General features: G+C 46.3%; 1 protein-coding gene across 4 annotated transcripts in view; it reads left to right on the top strand.

Annotated features, from left to right (window-relative positions):
* MAP2K4 (mitogen-activated protein kinase kinase 4) overlaps positions 1–21,428 on the top strand; it is an 839,420-nt gene that overhangs the window by 622,433 nt on the left and 195,559 nt on the right. For all 4 annotated transcript variants that reach the window (XM_078654731.1, XM_078654732.1, XM_078654730.1 and 1 more), the window contains one exon: positions 5,846–5,923. In XM_078654731.1, the coding sequence (XP_078510857.1) occupies positions 5,846–5,923 (78 nt within the window). The remainder of the gene's footprint in view (positions 1–5,845; positions 5,924–21,428) is intronic.

Genomic DNA, 21,428 nt, shown 5'->3' with positions numbered 1-21,428 from the left:
GCTATAACATCATTTGTTGAGCTCGGTTTTCTGCACATGATGCCACTACTTCTCTTTGGGTAGCGTCTTTTCTGTAAAGCTGCATATGAAAATCCTTCTGCCATTTTCCCCAGGAGGAAAGAAAACTTGAGCTTTGCAAACGGTCACAGTGGTAGGCAGTCCTAAGGTTTAGAACACCCAGGAATGCCTGCCCCACTAGTCTTCATACCCACCTGTTAAAATAAGAAACCAGGCAAAAATAGAAGAGAAAGGTCTTACATGCATTTACCCTCCTGGAGACAGTTGCCTTGACCCTTCTGATGAGGAAACAAGAGCAATAGCACTTAGTATCAAAAACAGCATCTGGTATTACATTTATAATTGAAACTAGAAACCTGAAACTCAATGCAAAAAAACAGCATTATAGGGACTCAACTCAGATTCGTACCAACCACCACATTGCAAAAAAAGCAGTCAAAAGAATTATTGCAAGGCGATTCTGAACAAGGAAGCTCAAACCCTCACTTTCTGGTATGGCAAGAAAGGTCTGAAAGCTGTGGTGCCTACCACCATATACATTGTGCACAGTGACCTATGGCTGCCACACTACAGAATGTGCATTTTCATGTCAACCAGATGCAAATGTATTTCATGGCAACTGCCTTATGTCCCTGCCCAGCTTCTGCCTGACTTTTGATCGCCCCTGAAAATCAAACAAGTCCAACTACAGCACACCCTCGCAGGGTAGGTAAATGATATTGTCCTGAGAACAACTTGTGTCCTGGCAGTCTGGGAACTAAGTGTTATGTACACTGCTCTGCCATTCATATTGGTCTACATCGAACTATTGCAGCTTTGTGTTGTAGGTGGCACTCCCTGCCAAAGAAAATGGTTTCTGAGATAGTTGGACTGTTGCGGAGGCAAATAATCTGTAGAGGAAACCAAGTATCCTCCCCAACCCATCCATCTTTTAAAATAATAATTATTGTATTACCTCTAGAGAGCTGGCAATATGCTCTCATATATATTCCTGATTATTGATTGATTTATATATTGACCCATAAACAAATGATGACTGTTCCTGTAAATAAACATTGCATTCAGTGTTTTCCCATTGCATTGCATAGGCATGTTGACAGTTCTTGGAGCTACTATTAGGATTGGCTGCCCTTTAGCTTATCCTCTTCCAATTACATTTTTATTTTCTTAGATGTTATTTGTAGCTGCTCCATTGTTTAATTTCCATTTGGAACTGGTGATTTATGCAGGCATCTAAGCCTGTCCTTAATGTAGTTGACTAACAACTGTCTTATGGGATTTTTTCTGGAGGATTTTCATCTGCTGGGAATATGTCCCAGTATTGGTGCAAACAGAATGTTTATCAGTCTGCTAAAGCTAAACTAGTTGAAAACATAATGTTACCTGTTAATTCTTCCACTGTAGTTAAAGATGGGCTCATTGTATATTTTCTGTTTTTGTTATTTGCTCATCTTTGGCTTATGCTAGATTGTTGGGTTTCATTCTTGAATCAGGCCTGAACCTAATTACTTTTATAGTTTTGTTTAGGTTTCTTGCTTCTGCCAATGTTTGTTCTGCTGTTAAGGAATCTTTTTCTTCATATCTGGAAGATGGTAACTATTTTTAGGTCTCGTGGCCTTGAACAGCGCGTAAGCGCTGTCTCGCCAGAGATCTATTGTTGCTGGGTCTGCTTCCCAGGAGACAGCACCTGGCCGCGCGCATTGCCTCTTGAAGGAGGCGATTTGAGCGGGCCACGCGCACAAGAACGCGCGCTGCATTACAGACACATTGAACTGTGAGCGTCGAAGAGTGTGAACGCGCGCTTACACAGACAGTGAAGCCTGCTGCTTACTTTCACTTTCCCTCCCCCCTCCGCCGCCGGCTCCACTGCCCATCACCGCGCACAGGAGTGCTCCGTTCACGCATCACAACGGCTCCCACACCGAGAACCCTCCTTTGCTCACTGAAATTACTTTCCGCTTCACACTGTCAGCTGCTCCTAGCTCCACGCTCCCCCGGCCACAGCAGACTCACTTGCGCCGCACGCTTCTTACCTTCCCGTGAGAGCCAGACCCCCGGCGCAGTCCTCGGTGTCGAGTTCCTGAGCTCCACGTCCGGCTTGCGGGAGCACGGGCTGCAATCCGCCTCCACCGGACAGGAAGAACAGCAGGGCATCTGTACGGTCCAGCCCCGGGGTGCCCTCGGGTTATCATTGTGCACAAACCAAGCTGTGACGTGGGCTTCAGAAGCCGGAAGTCCCGCCCCACAACAAGTTTCACTTTTGCTGAGGCCCAGCCCTTGAAGAGACACGGTGACGCGCACTTCAAAGGTAGGCAAACTGACGCCGACACCAGCCTCTGCCCCAGGCCATGGCAGGCCCAGCCGGCCCATCCGTATTCATTTTATTGTATTTTATTTATGCGTGTTTATATATATATATATATATATATATTCACACAGTTCACGCTCCCTCGTATTTTTTATTTATTTATGCAATGTTATATAGCGCGGACTTTACCCGAAGGTGTCAGAGCGCTTCACAATAGGAACAGAACTGATATACGAGGAGAACATTACACAGATTACAAAAGCAGAAGTTAAGTTACATAAGATAAAAGTGACAATTGTGAGCAAACGAAATACAAGAGGTAGCAATCGGTACATTCCAGGAGGAAAATGTGACATGTGTGCAGGTGACAATTGTGAGCAAACGAAATACAAGAGGTAGCAATCTGTACATTCCAGGAGGAAAAAGTGACATGTGTGCAGGTGACAATTGTGAGCAAACGAAATACAAGAGGTAGCAATCGGTACATTCCAGGAGGAAAAAGTGACATGTGTGCAGGTTACAAAAGCGTGCTAAGTACAGGTAGCAGTATAATACTGCAATACATGGCAGACACTCCAGCACAAGAACAATCGTTACATGAGGCAATGGTGGCACTTGTGCAAGTATCAAAGGCAAACAAAATGTAAGAGGTAGCAAACGGTGTGTTACAAGAGAAAAGTAACGTCAAGAGAAAGCCTCAAGTCTTCGCTGCCAGAGATTTAATGGGTTGAGAAATGTTATTTCTCTGCTTTGACTCCAGTTAAACAAAGTACCAGCAGGAAATTCGCTAGCAGCAACGCCCGCCATAGCGGAGAGAATGACTTACTCCTTCTAATCATACAACCTGTTCTTTATATCAGGCTTTTACCACGGCGCGCCCAAAAGAACATTTCTGTAGCCGTTTGTTCTCGCCCATTTGAACTTGTGCTCATTTCATGGATTTTTTAGGATGAAAGGCTCTCCTAGATATTCAGCAGTGCAATGTGTAGGCAACAACCGCTTAACCCACTGAGTTTTAATAGCACATTTATAAAGGGTTTCAATGCTCAGATCTCACAAACAAGAGACCTGAATAAAAAGGCATTCGAGTTGTATAAACACATTCATCTACGTGGTCAGACTTGCATAAACATAAAACTAGACTGTCTCAGCGTGAAAAATAGTCCTGCTCGCTTCACTTCCTGTGGCGCTCGTGGGCACTCTACAGCCGTTCGTATGTCTTTAGGACGGACGCCCTGCTGCAGAGTGTCTTTCCTGGCACAGGTCTGTCTCAGCAGCGGCGTTCCACACTCACTGACTGGGCTGAGCAAAGGCAGTGTGTACACTGGGGGTCAAGGGTCACAGTTTCATCATTTTGAGATTAGTGCTATGCAGACTAATCAGTTGGGAAATTGGAAAACCTGTTATTAAGCATTAGAAAACCACTTACCTTAAAGTGTGCAGGATGTAAATGGTAAACACTGAAGCATTATTCACCGTGGAGCGCGTCATTAAAGATTATTGCCCTTCTCTCGATTTATGAGTCCAAAATGCACAGAAGGCCAGTGAAGGAAATGAAACTATTGACTGACTCAAAGGTCGGTAATACTGCTAGATTATGACAATTCAAAGTTTGCTAAAAATGTTATGCAACGCATTGTCATACACAATGCCAATAACTCAAACTTTAATGCTGCGAGACCTATTGCATTGTAAATGCTTGTTTTAGTTGGTCTACTTCCTTCATCCTTGGACCCGTTGAAATATGTTGCACAGCATCCTCTCTGATATTTGTAAATTTGATTATATCATGCCTTCATTTACACATCTTTGCTTTCTCTTTAGGCTCACTCTTTTCTTAATGCTCTTTCCTTTTTGTGTTACTTGAAATAACTAACTCAATTCCCTTTCATTTGTTGATTTTCCTATTGTTCATTTTGGTATTTTATGATGTATTTCAGCTGTTATTACTGTTTTGTTTATTTAAGGATGTATTTTTATTGGCTAAGCTTCAATTTTGTATAGTACTGTGTTATTACTCTTTGATGTTTATTAAATCTTTAATGTACTAGAAGTCCATTTCGCTTTGTCTATTATTCCTGGTCTTTATGCAGCCCCCTATTTCCAACACTTCCCTCTAGAGTCTTTCAGAACCATGATACTACTATGGTGCTTATTCGTAGTGTAAGTGGGGAGAGCAGTACATAGCCATGCAGAAGGGGAGTTTCGTTCCTTTCTACGTGCTTTCAAATGTGCAGTGGGATGGATATGCCCAGACGTGGGTCCCTTGCTCATTGTGCCACTGGATTTAAGCTAGCCTGGCTGAAGAAAGGTGACATACCCTGAAACCAGTCCCAGGATGCTTTTTTCTGGTCCAGGGAGGACCTGGCCTGGCAGTTCGGTCTGGACTGTTCCCATGGGGCACCGGGTCAAGACTGATTTGCATATGGGTGGGTCCAAACTGGGGTGGCATAGTGGGCAAAAGATTTAACCCAGATCTTTTGACTGGGGGAGAATGTTTGCATTGTCAGCATTCAGTCCATCATTTGTTTGCTGTAACGCTGTTCAAATGTGCAGTGCCAGCTGCTCCAGTGCTTTGGGTTTAACAGTTTGTTGAGCAGTTTCAAGTCCTACCACAAAGCGGCACGATATCCACAGGTTTGGGAATAAAAAGTCACTTTGGTTAGGTTATAATATTAATCAATTACGGCTTCAATGTTGTATAGTACTGTGATATTACTCTTTGATGTTTATTAAATCTTTAATGTACTAGATTAAAATCAATGGGATGAAGTCCATTTCGCTTTGTCTATATGCAGCCCCTATTTCCAACACTTCCCTCTGGAGTCTTTCAGAACCATGATACTACTATGGTGCTTATTCGTAGTGTATCTCGGGAGAGCAGTACATAGCCATGCAGAAGGGGAGTTTCGTTTCTTTCTACGTGCTTTCAAATGTGCAGTGGGATGGATATGCCCAGACGTGGGTCCCTTGCTCATTGTGCCACTGGATTCAAGCTAGCCTGGCTGAAGAAGGGTGACGTACCCTGAAACCGGTCCCAGGATGCTTTTTCCTGGTCCAGGGAGGACCTGGCCTGGCAGTTCGGTCTGGACTGTTCCCATGGGGCACAGGGTCAAGGCTGATTTGCATATGGCTGGGTCCAAACTGGGGTGGCATAGTGGGCAAAAGAACAATGGATTTAACCCAGATGATTTGACTGGGGGAGAATGTTTGCATTGTCAGCATTCAGTCCATCATTTGTTTGCTGTAACGCTGTTCAAATGTGCAGTGCCAGCTGCTCCAGTGCTTTGGTTTTAACAGTTTGTTGAGCAGTTTCAAGTCCTACCACAAAGTGGCACGATATCCACAGGTTTGTGAATAAAAAGCCACTTTGGTTATAATATTAATCAATTACGTGATATTATCCTCATTGGTTTGAGGATTTACTCTTGCTTTTTCATGCAACAAACTCTATAGAATTCACTTTATTTGTTAATTAGTACCTAAAATCATTGATATAATTTCTTTGATTATTTTTAGCCTGAAAGGATAGATCCTGGTGCATCAAGACAAGGATATGATGTGCGGTCAGATGTTTGGAGTTTGGGTATCACGTTGGTAAGATATAATTATACTTTTACTTTGCAATAAACACATACTTTCAAACCGGTTTGTTTTTCTTTTCATTGCTTCTGTACACTCATAATTCTGGTACGTCATTTACAGTTTTATGATTTATGTGGTTCCGGAGCTCTACAGTTTGTATAAATCTCTAGTCTAGAAAGTATAACATCCTGTTGACATGCATCAGTGTCAATGTTCCAATCTCCCTTTTCCCACTGTGGAAATAGATACCAGATTGTACTGTTTTCTTATTGCCGTAAAAAAGATTTGCTCCAAATGGATCATTCACACCATGACTCTTCTTAATTTTTGTTTCTTGAAGTGAACTCTCAAATTCTTGGTGACCGATTTTAACGTTCTTTGTATTGTGACAGAGTTATTAATCAGTGGCAACTCTTCTTGGCAGGATTATCATTGGGCAAATATTAAAACTACTAGAGTATAGTGCCTGCTGTACCTTTCCAAGTAAATTGATAGTCTGGAACCATGAAATGATTCCCCTGAATTGGCAACTGAGCATTTTAGCATTATTTTCCCTGTCAGAACCCCTTTCAGAGGGTGACAGAGCACACATGGGCTACTGGGCTCAACCATGGTGGTTGAGGCCTTTTACTCCTGATGTCCTGGGTCCCTACTCAACTGGCTCAAGTACCCCTTCTGCACTTGACTCTCGGTGGTAGCTGTGGTTGAGCAGTCAAGGCTCAATGAGGGGATGTACACACAGGTCAGTGAACACGCCTCATAAATCAAAGTGCATACAGTATGAACAATAAATCAATGTCCTACCAAATACTTGCTTTTATAAGAAAATGTAGAATTTGATTTCTAACTGTACGTATACATAGGAATACGACATTGAGAAGAAACCACACAATCCCCCTTTTAAGTCGGGACTAGTAGTTTTCAGGCAAATCTATGTCCTACCCTCTTCAGTGTAGCAAGTTCAGGGTTATTCCCCATTCACTGGTGGCCGCATCAGGAAATGCAAACTATTTGTCCATAATCATGAGTTTCCTCTGACTCTTTAGGCTTGCAGTCAAAATTGTCTATGGTGTTACAGCACCTTTAGCAGGGAATCCCCCGAGGCCCCAAAAGGCCCAGTGTCAGCCTTATCGGCTGCCTTGCTGACATTTGCTAAAATTAGACCCGCTTTTAATTTCCTTGTACAACAATGCTGTTTTGTTAAGGTGATCCCTGGCTCCTGAAGTATAGAGTGCTATGGGCTCTGCCAGCTTATTTTGAAATGTATGTTTTGGCTTTTGCATCTTTGTTTTGGTTTGGACTTCATTTACCAGTATACACCTGGCTCCGTGGAGCCTGAACCAGGTGCTAGGGGTTGCTGGACCCGGGGTGGAATATTCTCTGCCCAATTTTGTTTTTCTCCACAAGCGCTGACTTGCGCTTCATTCATTGGATACACACCACCCATGACCCATGCCAGCTCTGAAATTGGATCTGAGACTGCAGACGTGTGCAACTGGCGCACCAAAGGAACCCCTAAGGCCAGCTTGTCCCTGGTCAGAATTTGAAATACATGAGTAGCGCTCCTCCAACCAAATACTGTAGTCCTGTCACGTTCAACTTGATGGATAACAACTATATGTGAATGAACTGCCTTTATTCCTGTTCTCAGAATTTAGATTAATGTGTGTTCAACCTAGATCAAAGCGATCCCCATCCTGTGTTACTTCTGATTCCAAAAACAAAATTCAACTGTAGGTTGCTGAAGACAAGATCAGCAATTAAGCATAAACACGAGCTCTTATCTAGACTCGTGTTCCCCTGATATATATTTGTTTTAACAGACACCTATGTGGGCAAGTTTTCTGAGCCAGATTTAGCAGCGGCACTCCCTGCAGACTACATAATCTTTAGGTTGGACTGAAAGGAAAAACAAAGTGGTGAACTGGGGATAATCTTTAAATCATCTGTGAACCTTTGGCCATGATTGGTTGTGAAGCACCTTCTTTTAACTCTCTGTAACGTTCCACTTCTTACGACAGAAAAAGTGGTTGATCTGATAAAGTTAACCAAGCAAGGGGCTCCATCACATCCTTGTCCTGCAAAACATTTTCAGGAACTAGCAGTTACATTAGCGTCTCCCCTCATAGCATTACTGAATAACATTATAAATGCTAGTAGCTTTCCTTTCCCCTAAGAGTGGAAAAAAGCATTGATCCTCCCTTTGGTTAAAAAGCCATCAATAAATCCAAACGAAGAAACAAATTACCGCCCTATCTCTCTGCTTCCAGCACCAGCTAAACTTCTTGAAAGATACTTGAATTCGGTGCTCTTTGATTTTTATGATCAAAATGACATTCTGGCTGGAACACAATTTGGCTTTAGGAAAGCACATAGCACAGAATTTGCGCTGGTGGTTCCCACCGAGGAGATCTGTGTCATTATAAATAATGGTGGAAAGGCTGTGGTGGTTCTTTTGGACCGATCTGCAGCCTTTGACACGGTTACCAACACGGTCTTGAAACAGTGTTTTGTCGAAGTTGGTATTGGAGGCGCAGCTCTTAATTTTTAGGTCTCGTGGCGTTTACAGCGCAAAGCGCTGTCTCGCCAGAGACCTATTGTCAGAGAGTCTGCTTTCCAGGAGACAGCACCTGGCCCATTTTCTCTCCAAGGAGGCGATCGGAGAGGGCCACGCGCACGCGAATGCGCTCGCTGTGGCCAGCTGCTGTCTCCTGGGAAGCTCCAACACCACACACGCATGCGCATACACACACACACGAGCGCCAATGCACGCACGCACATACATACAGAGACACACCCCCCGCACACATACACACACGCGCACGCAAACACACACGAGTGCAGCGAGGCCCCCCGCCGTCGCATACACACAGGAGCACACACACACACACACGAGCTCACCGACACCCCTCTGCTGCCCCCCCTACAAGTAAGGGCCACTTACTGCCACTCCGGACATCTGCAGCCTCCGCGGGGCTCTCCCTCGGGCATGGGAGCCCAGCGTCACCACTGCTTCTCGGGCCAGGCACTCCGTGGGCGCGGGCTTCGCACACAAGACGGAAGTCCCGCCCCTCCCATAGGTTTCGTTTTTAGGAGTGTGCGCGCCTGGTGGAATGCAGGGGGAGTTTGCAGAGGGGCGCGCGGCGCTGAGAAACAGGTTGACGGAGACTGCCGTCCCTCGCTGGACTTCCTGTGCTCGAGTGAAAGTAAGCCTGTGCTCTTCCTGATATAAATCTTCATATCTGCCATCTTCAGGCCTCCTGTCCCTTCCTGCCATGGTCCGACTCCTGCTCCCGCACGCAAGTTTTTTAAAATTTCGGCAGATTCCTGCCCAGAGGTCCTAGCGTATCGTCTCACTGCCACATTGCCATGCTTCCCTGAGCAATTAATTCCCTGACCCTTATCGAGACCCTTACCGTAGCGTCCTCCTCCGTGTCAGCAACTCGGGCTTCTCCCGTCTCATTCCGCCGTCCTCTCTGTCTAGATAGGAGCTCAGATACAAACTCAGAACAGCTTGTGGCCCCCTCGGAGCTCGGTGCCTTGCTGTGACACAACAGCGCTCATTACCGGCGTCCACAGACACCTCCTGCTCCACTCGCAGAAAAAAAACGAAACCGGGCGAAAATGACCATGGGCGGCTTGATTCTTCACAGCGAAAACTCCGTGCCTGCAGTAAGAGCTCAGGGGCAGGCGGCTAATTACAGCAAGTTACTGGATGAAATCAGAGCCGAGAGAAGCGGCCATCACGCAGCAGCGGCTCCTCTCATGGCCATGGGCGGGGCTGATATGCATTATTTGCAGCTTATGAATGTACTTTTAGCGATGCCACGTTACATGACATTGCCTTTGCTTAGGCTGCAAGTAATATGAACTCATATAATGACTGTTCCATCACCAAAGTGATAATACGTTAAAAAACAAAATTGTCCAAACAGATGAAACAACAAATTCCACTTGCGATACAATGGGCAATGTTTCTTCAAAAAAGTATTCTGTCTTTCAACCTTCTTGGCAGAAACAATGATTTGGAATAAACCATTCAGTAGCTCTCTTTCGTATCCTCCTTAGTGGCGTTTATTTCATGAATCCTGAAGAGCACAGTGCCTTTTGTGTTATTCATCTGCAATCATCTGTCCCTTGGTCTATGTCTCTATGGTGATCGATCTGGCAAGCACCCCTCTTTGTTATTGTGTTGTTGACAGATCCTTCCTGATCACAATCTGAGACTTGCCTGCATTTAGCTGATACACTGATTGTGATGATTAATAAAGCCCTGAAGAGGCTAAATATGGGACTGCGCACAAAAGGGATTTATTAGAGCTGCAGACGAGAGAGCGCCGCTTGTGTAGTAGCTGTTGGGTGTGACCCGGGCTGACCATCCGAGAGCAGCCATGCCCACTGTGTAAACACCTTAATGTGTTTCACAAGATCCGCGGAGTCGCAAGAGTGCTTTGTTATGTTGTGTTATGTTTTGTTATTATTATTTGTACAGCGCAACAGCTGCCCCAGCAAAGGGGCGTCCTGGCGCTATGAGAAGGCAAACACAACACAACATCAGTCTGGCGCAGAGAAGAACCTAAATTTAGACAAACAATAAGGTTTTGATAGCGCGTCTAAACTGGAGAAGGTCATCAATTGCCCGAGTCTCAGAAGGGAGGAGGTTCCACCACTTCGCTGCCAGTACTCGAAAGGAGCGTCCGCCAGTTATACTCAGCCTGAAGCGTGGAACCACTGCCAAGTTCTGTCCCAAAGATCTCAGAGTCCGCAAAGGGACATATGGAATTAGAAGATTCGCCAGAATTTGGGGAGACATACCTTTGAGGATTTTAAATGCCAGGCAGAGAACCTTGAATTTAATCCTCTGAGTTACAGGGTGCCAATGAAGCGAGTGCATCGTCTTGGAGACCGAGCACCGTCTAGGCAAACCTACCACTATTCTGGCCGCAGCGTTTTGAGCTCGCTGCAGCCGAATGAGTTGAGCCTGATTTATCCCGGCCAAGAGCGAGCTGGCGTAGTCCAGTCGAGACAGTACTGATGCCTGAACCACCAGCTGTCTGGTGGGGGCATCAAAGAATCTCATTATAGGCCTTAGTCCTCTAATAACGCCATAGCAAGAGGCCGCCACCCTCTTGGTGTGGCAGATAAAACTAAGTGTTGGATCAAGCCAAACCCCAAGATTTTTTATCTCCGATACCGGAGAGGGGGTCACACCCAGTTCAGAAGGCCACCAGTCGTCGCCCCACAACCCCACTTGCTTGCCTACCACCATGACCTCTGTCTTCTTGGTGTTCAACTGGAGACAGTTAGAGTTCATCCAATTGGCCACTGCCCGTAAGCCGTCCCGGAACCTGAGGGCCTCCACATCAGAGTCCCCACTCAACGTGACCGCCAGCTGCGTGTCATCAGTATATGAGACCATCGTCAGGCCCCATTGCCTGACGACCGCAGCCAGCAGTCTCACGTAAAGATTAAAAAGAGTGGGGCTCAACGAAGACCCCTGTGGGACCCCCAGAGACAACGGGTACGGTTTAGACTTGCCAGGTGGAATCGCAACCTGGAACGACCTGTCCGTAAGAAAGGATCGAAACCAGCATAGGGCAGAGCCCTTAACTCCTACTTCCTCCAGTCGCTGAAGTAAGATCCTGTGCGATACAGTGTCGAACGCGGCACTCAGATCTAATAATAATAGTGCCGCTGTCCGACCCGCATCAAGCACAGATCGCAGATGTTCGACCATGGGAAGTAGGGCCGTCTCCGTGCTGTGGCCCGCACGGAACCCATTCTGAGTTGGGTCTAAGATGTTAGCTCTGGTAAGATGGTCTGCCAGGATACCATTCACATGGGCCTCAGCAACTTTTGTGGCCCAGGGAAGCAAGGAGATCGGGCAGTAGTTCTCAGGTTTGAGAGGATCGAGGGTAGCCTTCTTCAATATGGGTGTGACTATGGCCTGCTTCCACCTAGTAGGCACTACACCTGAGGATAATGACAGGTTGATTAAAGACAACACCGGAGTGCTGCATAGCAGCAGCATAGTCCTAAGCTGAGCCGGTTTAAGCGGATCTGCAGGAGAGCCCGACTTAATTTTTAAACTCAAGTGGTCAAAAGCCTCACTTGTTATGGAAGGCAGGGTGTCGAGACACTCACTATCTCTCACGATCCACCTGTCTCGCACTAAATTGGACGAGACCATAGGGAAGGTTCGATATATGGCTTGCACCTTCTCGAGAAAAAAAGAGGCCAGACCCTCACAATGGGAATCTGAACATATTTCTACAGCCGTTGTCCTCTTAGCCACTAAGTCCTTTAAAACCTTGAATATAAGTTTCGAGGGGTTAGGGCTATTCAGAAACTCCTGAGCATAATAAGCTGCACGGGCTCTGCATACCGCTCTGTGGTAGATCTTAGTTTTAGCAAAGTAGCGGGCCTTAAGATCAGGGTCAAACGATTTTCTCCAAAGCCGTTCAGCCTGCCTACAGGCTCTTTTAAGGGACGCTAAGGTATCGTCATACCAAGGGCTATGCTCTTTAGAGCCCTGTTTAGACCATACCAAAGGGATCAAAAAGTCCAGAGCGCGAGAAATCCACACACACAAAGCGTCGTACCCATCATCGACATTAATGACCGGGCCCAGGGGCGCTTTCTCCAAGAAACGATAAAAGTCTTCCAGTTTTAATTTATTCCAACGGCGTTTAAGGATTTTTTTATCCTTAGATATAAAAGGAGGATCGGACATGGGGACAACCATCTTCACCAGCATATGATCGGTCCAAATCATCTGAATGGGACAAAGTACTCTAATACCCTCTAAGTTGGTAAAAAACGGGTCAAGTATGTGGCCATCTCGATGAGTAGGAGAGGTCACCAGCTGGGAAAACTGCAAGACCTCTAGATCGGCAGAAAAACTCAGAATAGCGGGCAAAGATAAACAGTCCAAATGGAGATTGAGGTCACCAAGGACATTAAAATTCGCACATCCTAGTGCCTCCGTACTAATTAGATCCGGGAGAGCAGCCCTAAAGGCAGCATCGCAGCCCGGAGGGCGGTAAATTAAAAGGCCCGAAAAGGTGAAGTGATGATTAAACTAAATTTTAAACAGAGCACATTCACATCCGGGAAGTTTAAGGGCTTTCCATTCACATGGGTAAGACAACTTAACAGCCATCGCAATTCCCCCTCCTCTCGTACCCCGATTAAGCGTAAAGATAGCATAGTCAGGGGGAAAAGCGAGGTTCAGTATGGAGGGGTCCGAGTCCTGCAGCCACGGTTCGGTCATAAAAAGCGCGTCAGGTGCCTCTGTTTTAAGGAGATCATATATCTCCTGATAATGTTTTACCAGTGACCTGACATTCAAATTCCAGATGTCAAGATCCCGCTTCCGTGGCATGTGTTTATGCCCAGATGGTAAATTCAAGGAACGAATGCGCGACGGAGTGTCCAATGCCCAAACGCCACAGGTGCAACGATAGGGGCCACAAGTCGGGGCCACTGGGGGGAGATCACAGACAGTGCACAATCCCCGAATGGCCAACAGCTCTTCCCTTTGATACCTAATTATAGGTGATGGCATAATGGTAGGAAGGGGCATAGAGTCCTGCCACGACCTGCGATGCCTTAGCGCTGACGGGCGCAGACGGGCAGGACTCTGGCGCAGCGAAGGCGCGCCCGCTGCGCGATACCGCTGCGCGTTGAAGGGAGCTTTAAATAGGCGTCCCTCCACTCAGCTGGAACGCTAGAACGCTCATCAGTGACAGCCCCGGAGAGTGCACACCACTCCAAGATGGCGCCCAAAGAGTGCACACCACTCCAAGATGGCGCCCAAAGAGTGCACACCACTCCAAGATGGCGCCCAAAGAGTGCACACCACTCCAAGATGGCGCCCAAAGAGTGCACACCACTCCAAGATGGCGCCCAAAGAGTGCACACCACTCCAAGATGGCTCCCAAAGAGAATCCCACCCCAGGAACCGGACCCGCCTAAACAGCGGTGAGGAGCCGATTAAAGTGCAGGTAAGGGGGGGGTAGAATAAGTCCCGTTAAAACCAGGGGAAAATGCAACAAAAATGAACTCAAATAGATACCAGGTTAATTAAAATAGTAGCGAGGCACAGTGAGGCGCAAAGCGCGATGCAGCGCGCGAATACCTTCTCAGGGAAGACCACAGGGCAGGTCGCCTTAAATAGGCGTCCCTCCACTTAGCTGGAGCGCTAGAACGCTTATCAGTGACAGCCCCGGAGAGTGAACACCACTCCAAGATGGCGCCCAAAGAGTGAACACCACTCCAAAATGGCGCCCAAAGAGTGAACACCACTCCAAGATGGCGCCCAAAGAGTGCACACCACTCCAAGATGGCGCCCAAAGAGAATCCCACCCCAGGAACCGGACCCGCCTAAACAGCGGTGAGGAGCCGATTAAAGTGCTGTCATGTAGCTACTGAATATCTTTATACCGTGTTAAGTTAGCATAGGCTCATTAGAGGTTTAAACGCCATTTTTCCTTTTTGCAACTTCTGCACACGACACTTAATTGTTGATTTAGCTTTCACCCTAGTAGTTCGTTGTGGTTTACATGAGAATAATATGTTATTACTCTGATATCAGCTTTGCTTAATAAACTATGTCTGTACAGAGAGTGCTGAAGTTTCAGGAACAACACGATACAGATTTGTTATGAGGTCTGATCTTCACGGCTTCATAGACATAACATAAGTGCAGCTTCTGCCAACTTTGGGCTTGAGGCTGGTTTTATATTGCTTTGCTTGAGGCACAAATACACACTTGATGCGGTTCACATGAAGAGAGAGCTGGTGTATGCTGATGTGATTCCTTCATGCTAGGACACTAAGGTATGGGCCCGCCCTAATACAACCCAAAGAGACCTTCTTAGCTAATAATATAATATGTGTGTTAGGGAGGGTGAGATATAAGTGTTGTTAACTCTTATTCATTTACAGCATGTTATCATGCTGTCACCGTTCGCTGTTTATGTACTAGTAACTATGCTGGTAACTTTGCTATTGATAATATGTTCACTTGTATTATCTAAGATACTGCGCCTGAGAAGACGGCATTAGTAAATAAACATTTCAAATGCACATGTGTTCTTCTTTACTCCATGTTCTGGTTTGTAATGATAGTATAACGAAAGAGTGTTCATGAGTTCCACGTATCCTGAGGTAATGTAAGTTCATGTTCTGGTTTGTCTAAACATTGGGAGTTTGTTATGACCAATGAGACACTGTAGCTAGCTCGGTAAGGGGTTTGTTGGGTACTTAGGTGAGTTTTGGGTCACCCTAATTCTCCGAGGTTCCAATCCTCTGTGCACAGTTCTGTGTGAGAACAGAAACCCTGCGACATGGCGCCCAACGTTTTCGGTGGTCTTATATCATGGCGCCCAACGTTTTCGGTGGTCTTATATCATGACACTCGAGTAGTATATCGTTCAAACCTTAACCCCTTCACGTCCGTTTCCGGAAAACGGGGTGTAGGTGAAACCTACCTGTTTATGGTATTTTTCAAGCTTGATTCTTTCTAAAACGGTTTCTTTGAATTACTACCCAGTTGTGCTACAAAGTATTCTTTGTATTTCCGTAATTCCAGTGTTATCATGGCGGCGGTGGCAATTGCGCAACATAGTCGCGTAGCGGTGCGCACACATCTACAGACGTACCAAGTCCCGGTGGATGGAATGGCTGTGATTTTAGTGGTGTGTGCTGATCCGGCGTTCCCTTTTGAATTGTTTTACTCTTGGGTTACGTTTCCGGCTGTGGACGCAAATTCTGGTTTGTTCCACTCCTACACGGCCTCCCCTGTACCGGCTGAGTATACACCGTACAGGGCACTGGAAATACCTATTGATCATTGGCAGTATCGAGTTTGGTTTGATGGTGCCCTCCCCCACTCTTTGTCCGCTGCGAGGTTAGGTCCACTCTCAATTCCAGGTACAAACTGGCCTGCGTTGGGTGGTTTTACCCCGCACCCGAATCACGGGGCTTGTACCCTTGCAGAAATTCGAAGGCTACATGTAGTCTCAATTTCCGTGATTCGGGCTTTAGTGCAATACATAGGTCGACATCTCCCGGGTGGTCCCCAGGGGGGTGCGACCGTTCCAACGGATCGAGGCGGTTTACGTCTTAATCCGGTGATGGTAAATTCGGTTTTTGGTGCACGTCCGGTTGATAACGATGACTTCCCTTTTTGGCTAGCTGAGAAGTTTGACCAACTGGAGGCAGTGTTTCCGAATTCTACTCCTGCTGATAAACATAGAATGTTGACGATCACTTTACCGAAGGATTTAACTCCTGAGCTAGTTGACTGTGAGAGCTGGGGAAAAACATTTGCGGCCGTTTATACGAGGTGCTTCGGCACCCCGTCTATGACCGCACTGCCTGAGATCGTTAAACGTGTTCAGGATGATCACGGACCGGAGGCAGCGGTTGAATTGGGTATGCGCCTGTGTGGTTCGTTTGAGATAGTAAGTGATCTCATACTCTCCAATATTAAAGGAGATGCGGTGAACTTTCAGGTGTCGAATGCTTTGGCTGCTCTGCCCGATGCCGATAAACCCCGACAGTTAGCGAAGATAGTTGTGGCCGCTTATAAGACAATTGGCCGCACAAGTAGAGGTCTGAAATATTTTTCAGTAAAGGAGAAAAAACAACCACAGGGACAATCTGCTGTGTCAGATGTCCAGCCCAAGTCCAAAAAACAAAATTGGCCTAAAAAACAGACACAGGGGAAGCAAAATAAGCAGACTCAGGATTCTTTACCTGCAAAACAAGCTCCTGCGCCGACAGAAAAAGTTTATGATTTGCGCGATCGCGCGATGATTAAATCACCTGATCGATTTCAGGGTTCTGATCAATGCTCTCCTCGTTCCTTTCAGGACACATCGGCCCTGAAGACCGGTGGAGGAGGAGGCGGACGGGGACGTGGTGGCCAGCAGGGACGTGGCCAACCCCGCCAGACTGACGGCGTGGCGAAGCAGGAGGATTCCACACCACAGCGACCGCAGTTTGCGAAAAAGAAAGTCGCAGCCTTAACAGCGCATAGATATGCCACAGATAGTGAGAACGCGGCTTCGGAATCTGACGTGGGCTCTGACCTTGCTGGACAGCGCGGCGGAGATTACCATAGTCAGAGAGGCGCTGCGTCCACTACTGAGGGTGACAGCGACTGATGTGTACGTTGTAATAGAAACAGCAGATACGAGACTTGCTCCCCCTGAAAGACTTTATGAAATTGCCCTGTTAATTGAAGGTGACATACAGCGCTCCGTTAAAGGGGTATTTTGGGAAAATCTGTCTTCTACGTATGATATTTTGCTTTTATAGGCTGACTGGCCCCCACCTTTTGTGCTCGCGGCGCCGCGAGGGGAGGAGGTAATCCTCCTCAGTTTCGCGAACACTGTCTCGAAAGAGCATGCGCAGCATTTTGCAGAAGAGTGGGCTCGGGCTCTCGCACCGGCTCTGTACCGTAACCAATGTGGTTGGGATAAATTGTCGCCTTGCCACGAAATTCCGTTGCGGTCTCAGCCGCAGCCTCAACCTCAATATCCCATTCGGTGTGAAGCAAAATCTTCCGTCGCGGAAATCCTTGAACAATTGGAATATCAGGGAGTTATTGAAACGTGTGTGTCACCGATGAATAATCCCCTTTTTACTGTGAACAAACCTGACGGATCATATCGTTTGGTTTTGGATTACCGGCATTTAAACTCGCATTGCCGTAACTGTGCAGTACAGAATACTCGAGGCTCTGCCCTTGTGGATAGTCTCGTGCGAAAGCGTTTCAAGACAACGCTTGACATATCCAACGGTTTTTATGCCCACAGATTGGACAGCTTTAGCTCCCAATGGACCAGTTTTACGTGCGCTGGGGTCCAAAAACAATTCCGGCGTCTCCCAATGGGCTATAAGAATAGTCCTGGTATATTTACCGCTCGCATTGTCTCTATTCTGGAGGCACTCGACCCAGATGCTTGTTCGTATGTGGATGATATATATCTCACAGACGACGATATTTGGGAGCATCTGTGTCGTGTAAATTCGGTTATTTGTAACTTCGCTGACATGTGTTACAAATTTAACTTTGCAAAATCGCACATTGCTGAACACACAGTGTTGTTTTTGGGCTATGAGCTCAACAATGAAGGTAGAGGTTTGGCTCCTCACTTCTTAGAGAAGTGCGCACAGTTGCGCGCTCCTACTACACTGAAAAAATTACAGTCCTTGCTGGGTTTCCTAAATTTCGGGAGAACATACATTCCGGAATATGCCCAGCGTATCAAGCCATTGTATGCTTTGATACAACCAACTTTTTCTAAATCATGCTGGCTGCCTGAGCATTCAGCCATTTTGCAATCCTTGCAGGCTGATTTGCTCGCTTCTAAGTTCTTACTGACTCGTGACAACAATACCAACCTGGTGATAAGAATAATACCAGGGACAGTGGGTTTCACGTACCTCACTTTTAATGAAGGAGACACAGTACCTATTGCTTACAAGTCACACTTGTACACTTCGGCTGAGATGCGGTTTCCCACTGTGGAAAAGGTTTTAACAGCTGTACAGATGGCTATTCTTAAGGAACGGGCACAAGGGAAACGCATGTTGGTTGTAACACCCTGTCCTCACTTGGAGGCAGTCACGAAAGCCAGTGTACCTAATTCAAAAGCTTGGCACCCTCGGTGGATTCAGTGGGCTGCGTCCTTGACGTCCACGGATGTCACGTTTATTTTTGACGCCTCGTTGCGGTCGCAGGAGTACTTGCAGTATGAGTTTGTTCACCCTGCTCCTCTAGCTATGCGACCTTTGGAGGACTTCCATTGCATCATTTACACTGATGGTTCGGCGCAGGTTGCGCATGGCTCTAAACATGCCTACGTTTCCGCTTGCGCCATTGTGGTCGGTGCTATGTTGAACGATGAGTTCATATCCAGGGAAGTGCACACGTTGCCGCTTGGAGATTGCACAGCACAATTGGCTGAGCTTCGTGCTCTTTTACTTGCGTTGGAGTACGCAGATCCTAGTGTTACTACTCTTATTGTAAGTGATTCTTTCTACTGTGTCCAGTCTTACAATGAAAACTTGTTCTTTTGGATTCAGAATGACTTTCGTGATTCCAAGGGTAGCACAATAAAACATAAATTGATCTGGGTTCGAGTGGCGGAACTTAAGGATAAGTTACCGCTCGTTTATGTAATTCATACTCTTGGCCATCAGCGTCTTGGGGTTCACGCTGTCGGTAACTCGCTTGCGGATGAAGCGGCGAAATCAGCAGTATCTACATACTTAGTTGCAGCAGTTACTAGGTCCAAAACTAAGATTGATAGCGACATCTTGACAGCTTTTGCTGCCTGTGAGAAGGGAGGTAAACATCCTTCGGGATTCCCTTCGAAGTACAAATACCACTTAAGTCCCGAAAAGGTTCCTTTTGTGACAATTCCTGGAGTTGGAGAACGTCTGATTCCCAACTCGGATCGCAGGGCTGACTTGATTACAGCGGCGCATGAAGGTGTGGCGTCTGCGCATGCGGGCGTCTCGGCCACTGTAACTCAATTACAACAACGTTTCTGGTGGCGGGGACTGTACAAACAGACGCGTGATTATGTCCTTCTTTGTGACATATGCCAGCAGATTAAACCTTCAACTGCTACGCGTCCGCCACAGACACAGTTGTACATTTGTAATAAACCACTGGGTTGTGTTTATTTGGATCACTGCGGTCCTTTTTTTCATCTGATACTGCGTATAAGTACATCTTAGTAGCAGTTGACTCATGCACACGCTTTGTGTGGGTATGGCCCCATCGCAGCGCTGATTCACGGACTGTCATTAGAGATTTGCGTGTCTTTATAGGGATTTTTGCCTGTGGTACCTTCCATTCGGATTTCGCCTCTAAGGCGTATAAGGATGCCATGACTTCGTTGGGGGTCCAAGTCAAGTTTTCGTCTCCCTACAGACCTGAGGGTAACAGTGTGGTGGAACGAATGAACCGTGATTTAAAGCAATCATTGACAGCTCGAGTTATAGGCACTGGCAGAAACTGGCTTACCCACCTCAATGGCGTGCAGCGTGCTCTTAATAATCTCCCTAGAAGGTCTCTGGGTGGGCGGACCCCATACGAAATGCTCTTTGGCATCAAGATGTACGTCCCTGACCTTGACGGTCTAGACTGTGTGGTTCGCGCCACTTCCTTTGACGCAGATGAACATTGCAATGTTTTACAGAATCTACAAAAGAACAGAGACAGTCTTGCAAAGGAACATTTGCCCTCCACGTCGGATGATGCGTTGCAGATCCCGGTAGTCGGCTGGCTACCCCAAGTTGGAGAACTGGTTCGCGAGAAGATCGATAACCAGAAAGAATTTGGTCCTTCCTATCGAGCTCCGGTTCCAGTCCTTGGAGTGAAGGGCACCAGAACAGTCATTTTGCCACCACTTCCTGGTCGTAAGGAAAACAGGTGTATTTCAATTGACAATGTCAAGATACACAGAGTGGCCGATTCTTCTTAGCATGACACCGGCTGTTTCATGTCCTTCCATTGTGAGAAATTCAGTTATGCCCACTGCTTCTATTATTGAGCCTGAAGTGGCCATCGAGTTACCTGCTGTTTCCAGTCCTTTGTTAAATACTTTACCCGGAACTAACAATGATGAGATAGACTATACCTACCCCACTGATTTGTCCATGCCTGACCTGCAAGCACGTTTAGCCACGGAATCCAGATTTTCATTTGACTCTGCTTCCCTTGCCTCGAAGAAACCCTCTCGTATTGCAGTTTATGCCAGCCTGTTTAAAAAACATTTTTTGATTCCCCCTTGGACATACATTTGGCTGGTCCTTTTTACAGTTTACCTCTTTATGTCAATTGGTTTTGTGTTTTATTTTTTTCGACTCATCAATGGACACTATGTCGAGGAAAGAACGTGCATTACACATCTACATGGAACTTTGGCCCCACTTTCCTCGTCTCATTCTACACACAGATTGAAAAGAGACTTAACTTTGGTTAACATCACAGCATGGCCCGTCCTTGATGGAATTGTGTGGGATGCGGTTCGATTTCAAATTCATGGCCCAACTGAAGTCGTTAAAGTTCCTAATGTACTTAGAGTAAATATGGGGGATGTAGTGAAACAAAACATTTGTTCTGATGACTGGGATGTTAATACAGTTGAAAGTTTGTTTTCTGATTTGCAATATTATGCTGCCTTTGATGCTGAGGATTTATATTTAGAATCTGCTAATTATGGTGATTTATTTTGCTACCAACATTATGGCAACCACTTCTTACATAAAACATCATCCCGAAGGGATACTGTTAATTTTACACAGTGGGAACATTGCCCAGCGCCTGCACTAGGCAGTTCAGGAACTTTTCTGAAAAAGTATACTTATTTCACTGACTTTAACCAGTCCAATCCCGAGTCCTTTTATTTTAAATTTATAAAAATGCCAATGGCCAAGGTTAGACTTACCGATACTAAATTGTTGTATTCGAAGGCCTTCCTTGATCAAT

Source organism: Lissotriton helveticus, chromosome 7 (assembly GCF_964261635.1).
Source record: "Lissotriton helveticus chromosome 7, aLisHel1.1, whole genome shotgun sequence".
Taxonomy (NCBI): Eukaryota; Metazoa; Chordata; class Amphibia; order Caudata; family Salamandridae; genus Lissotriton; species Lissotriton helveticus.
This window is presented reverse-complemented; position numbering and strand designations above follow the sequence as displayed.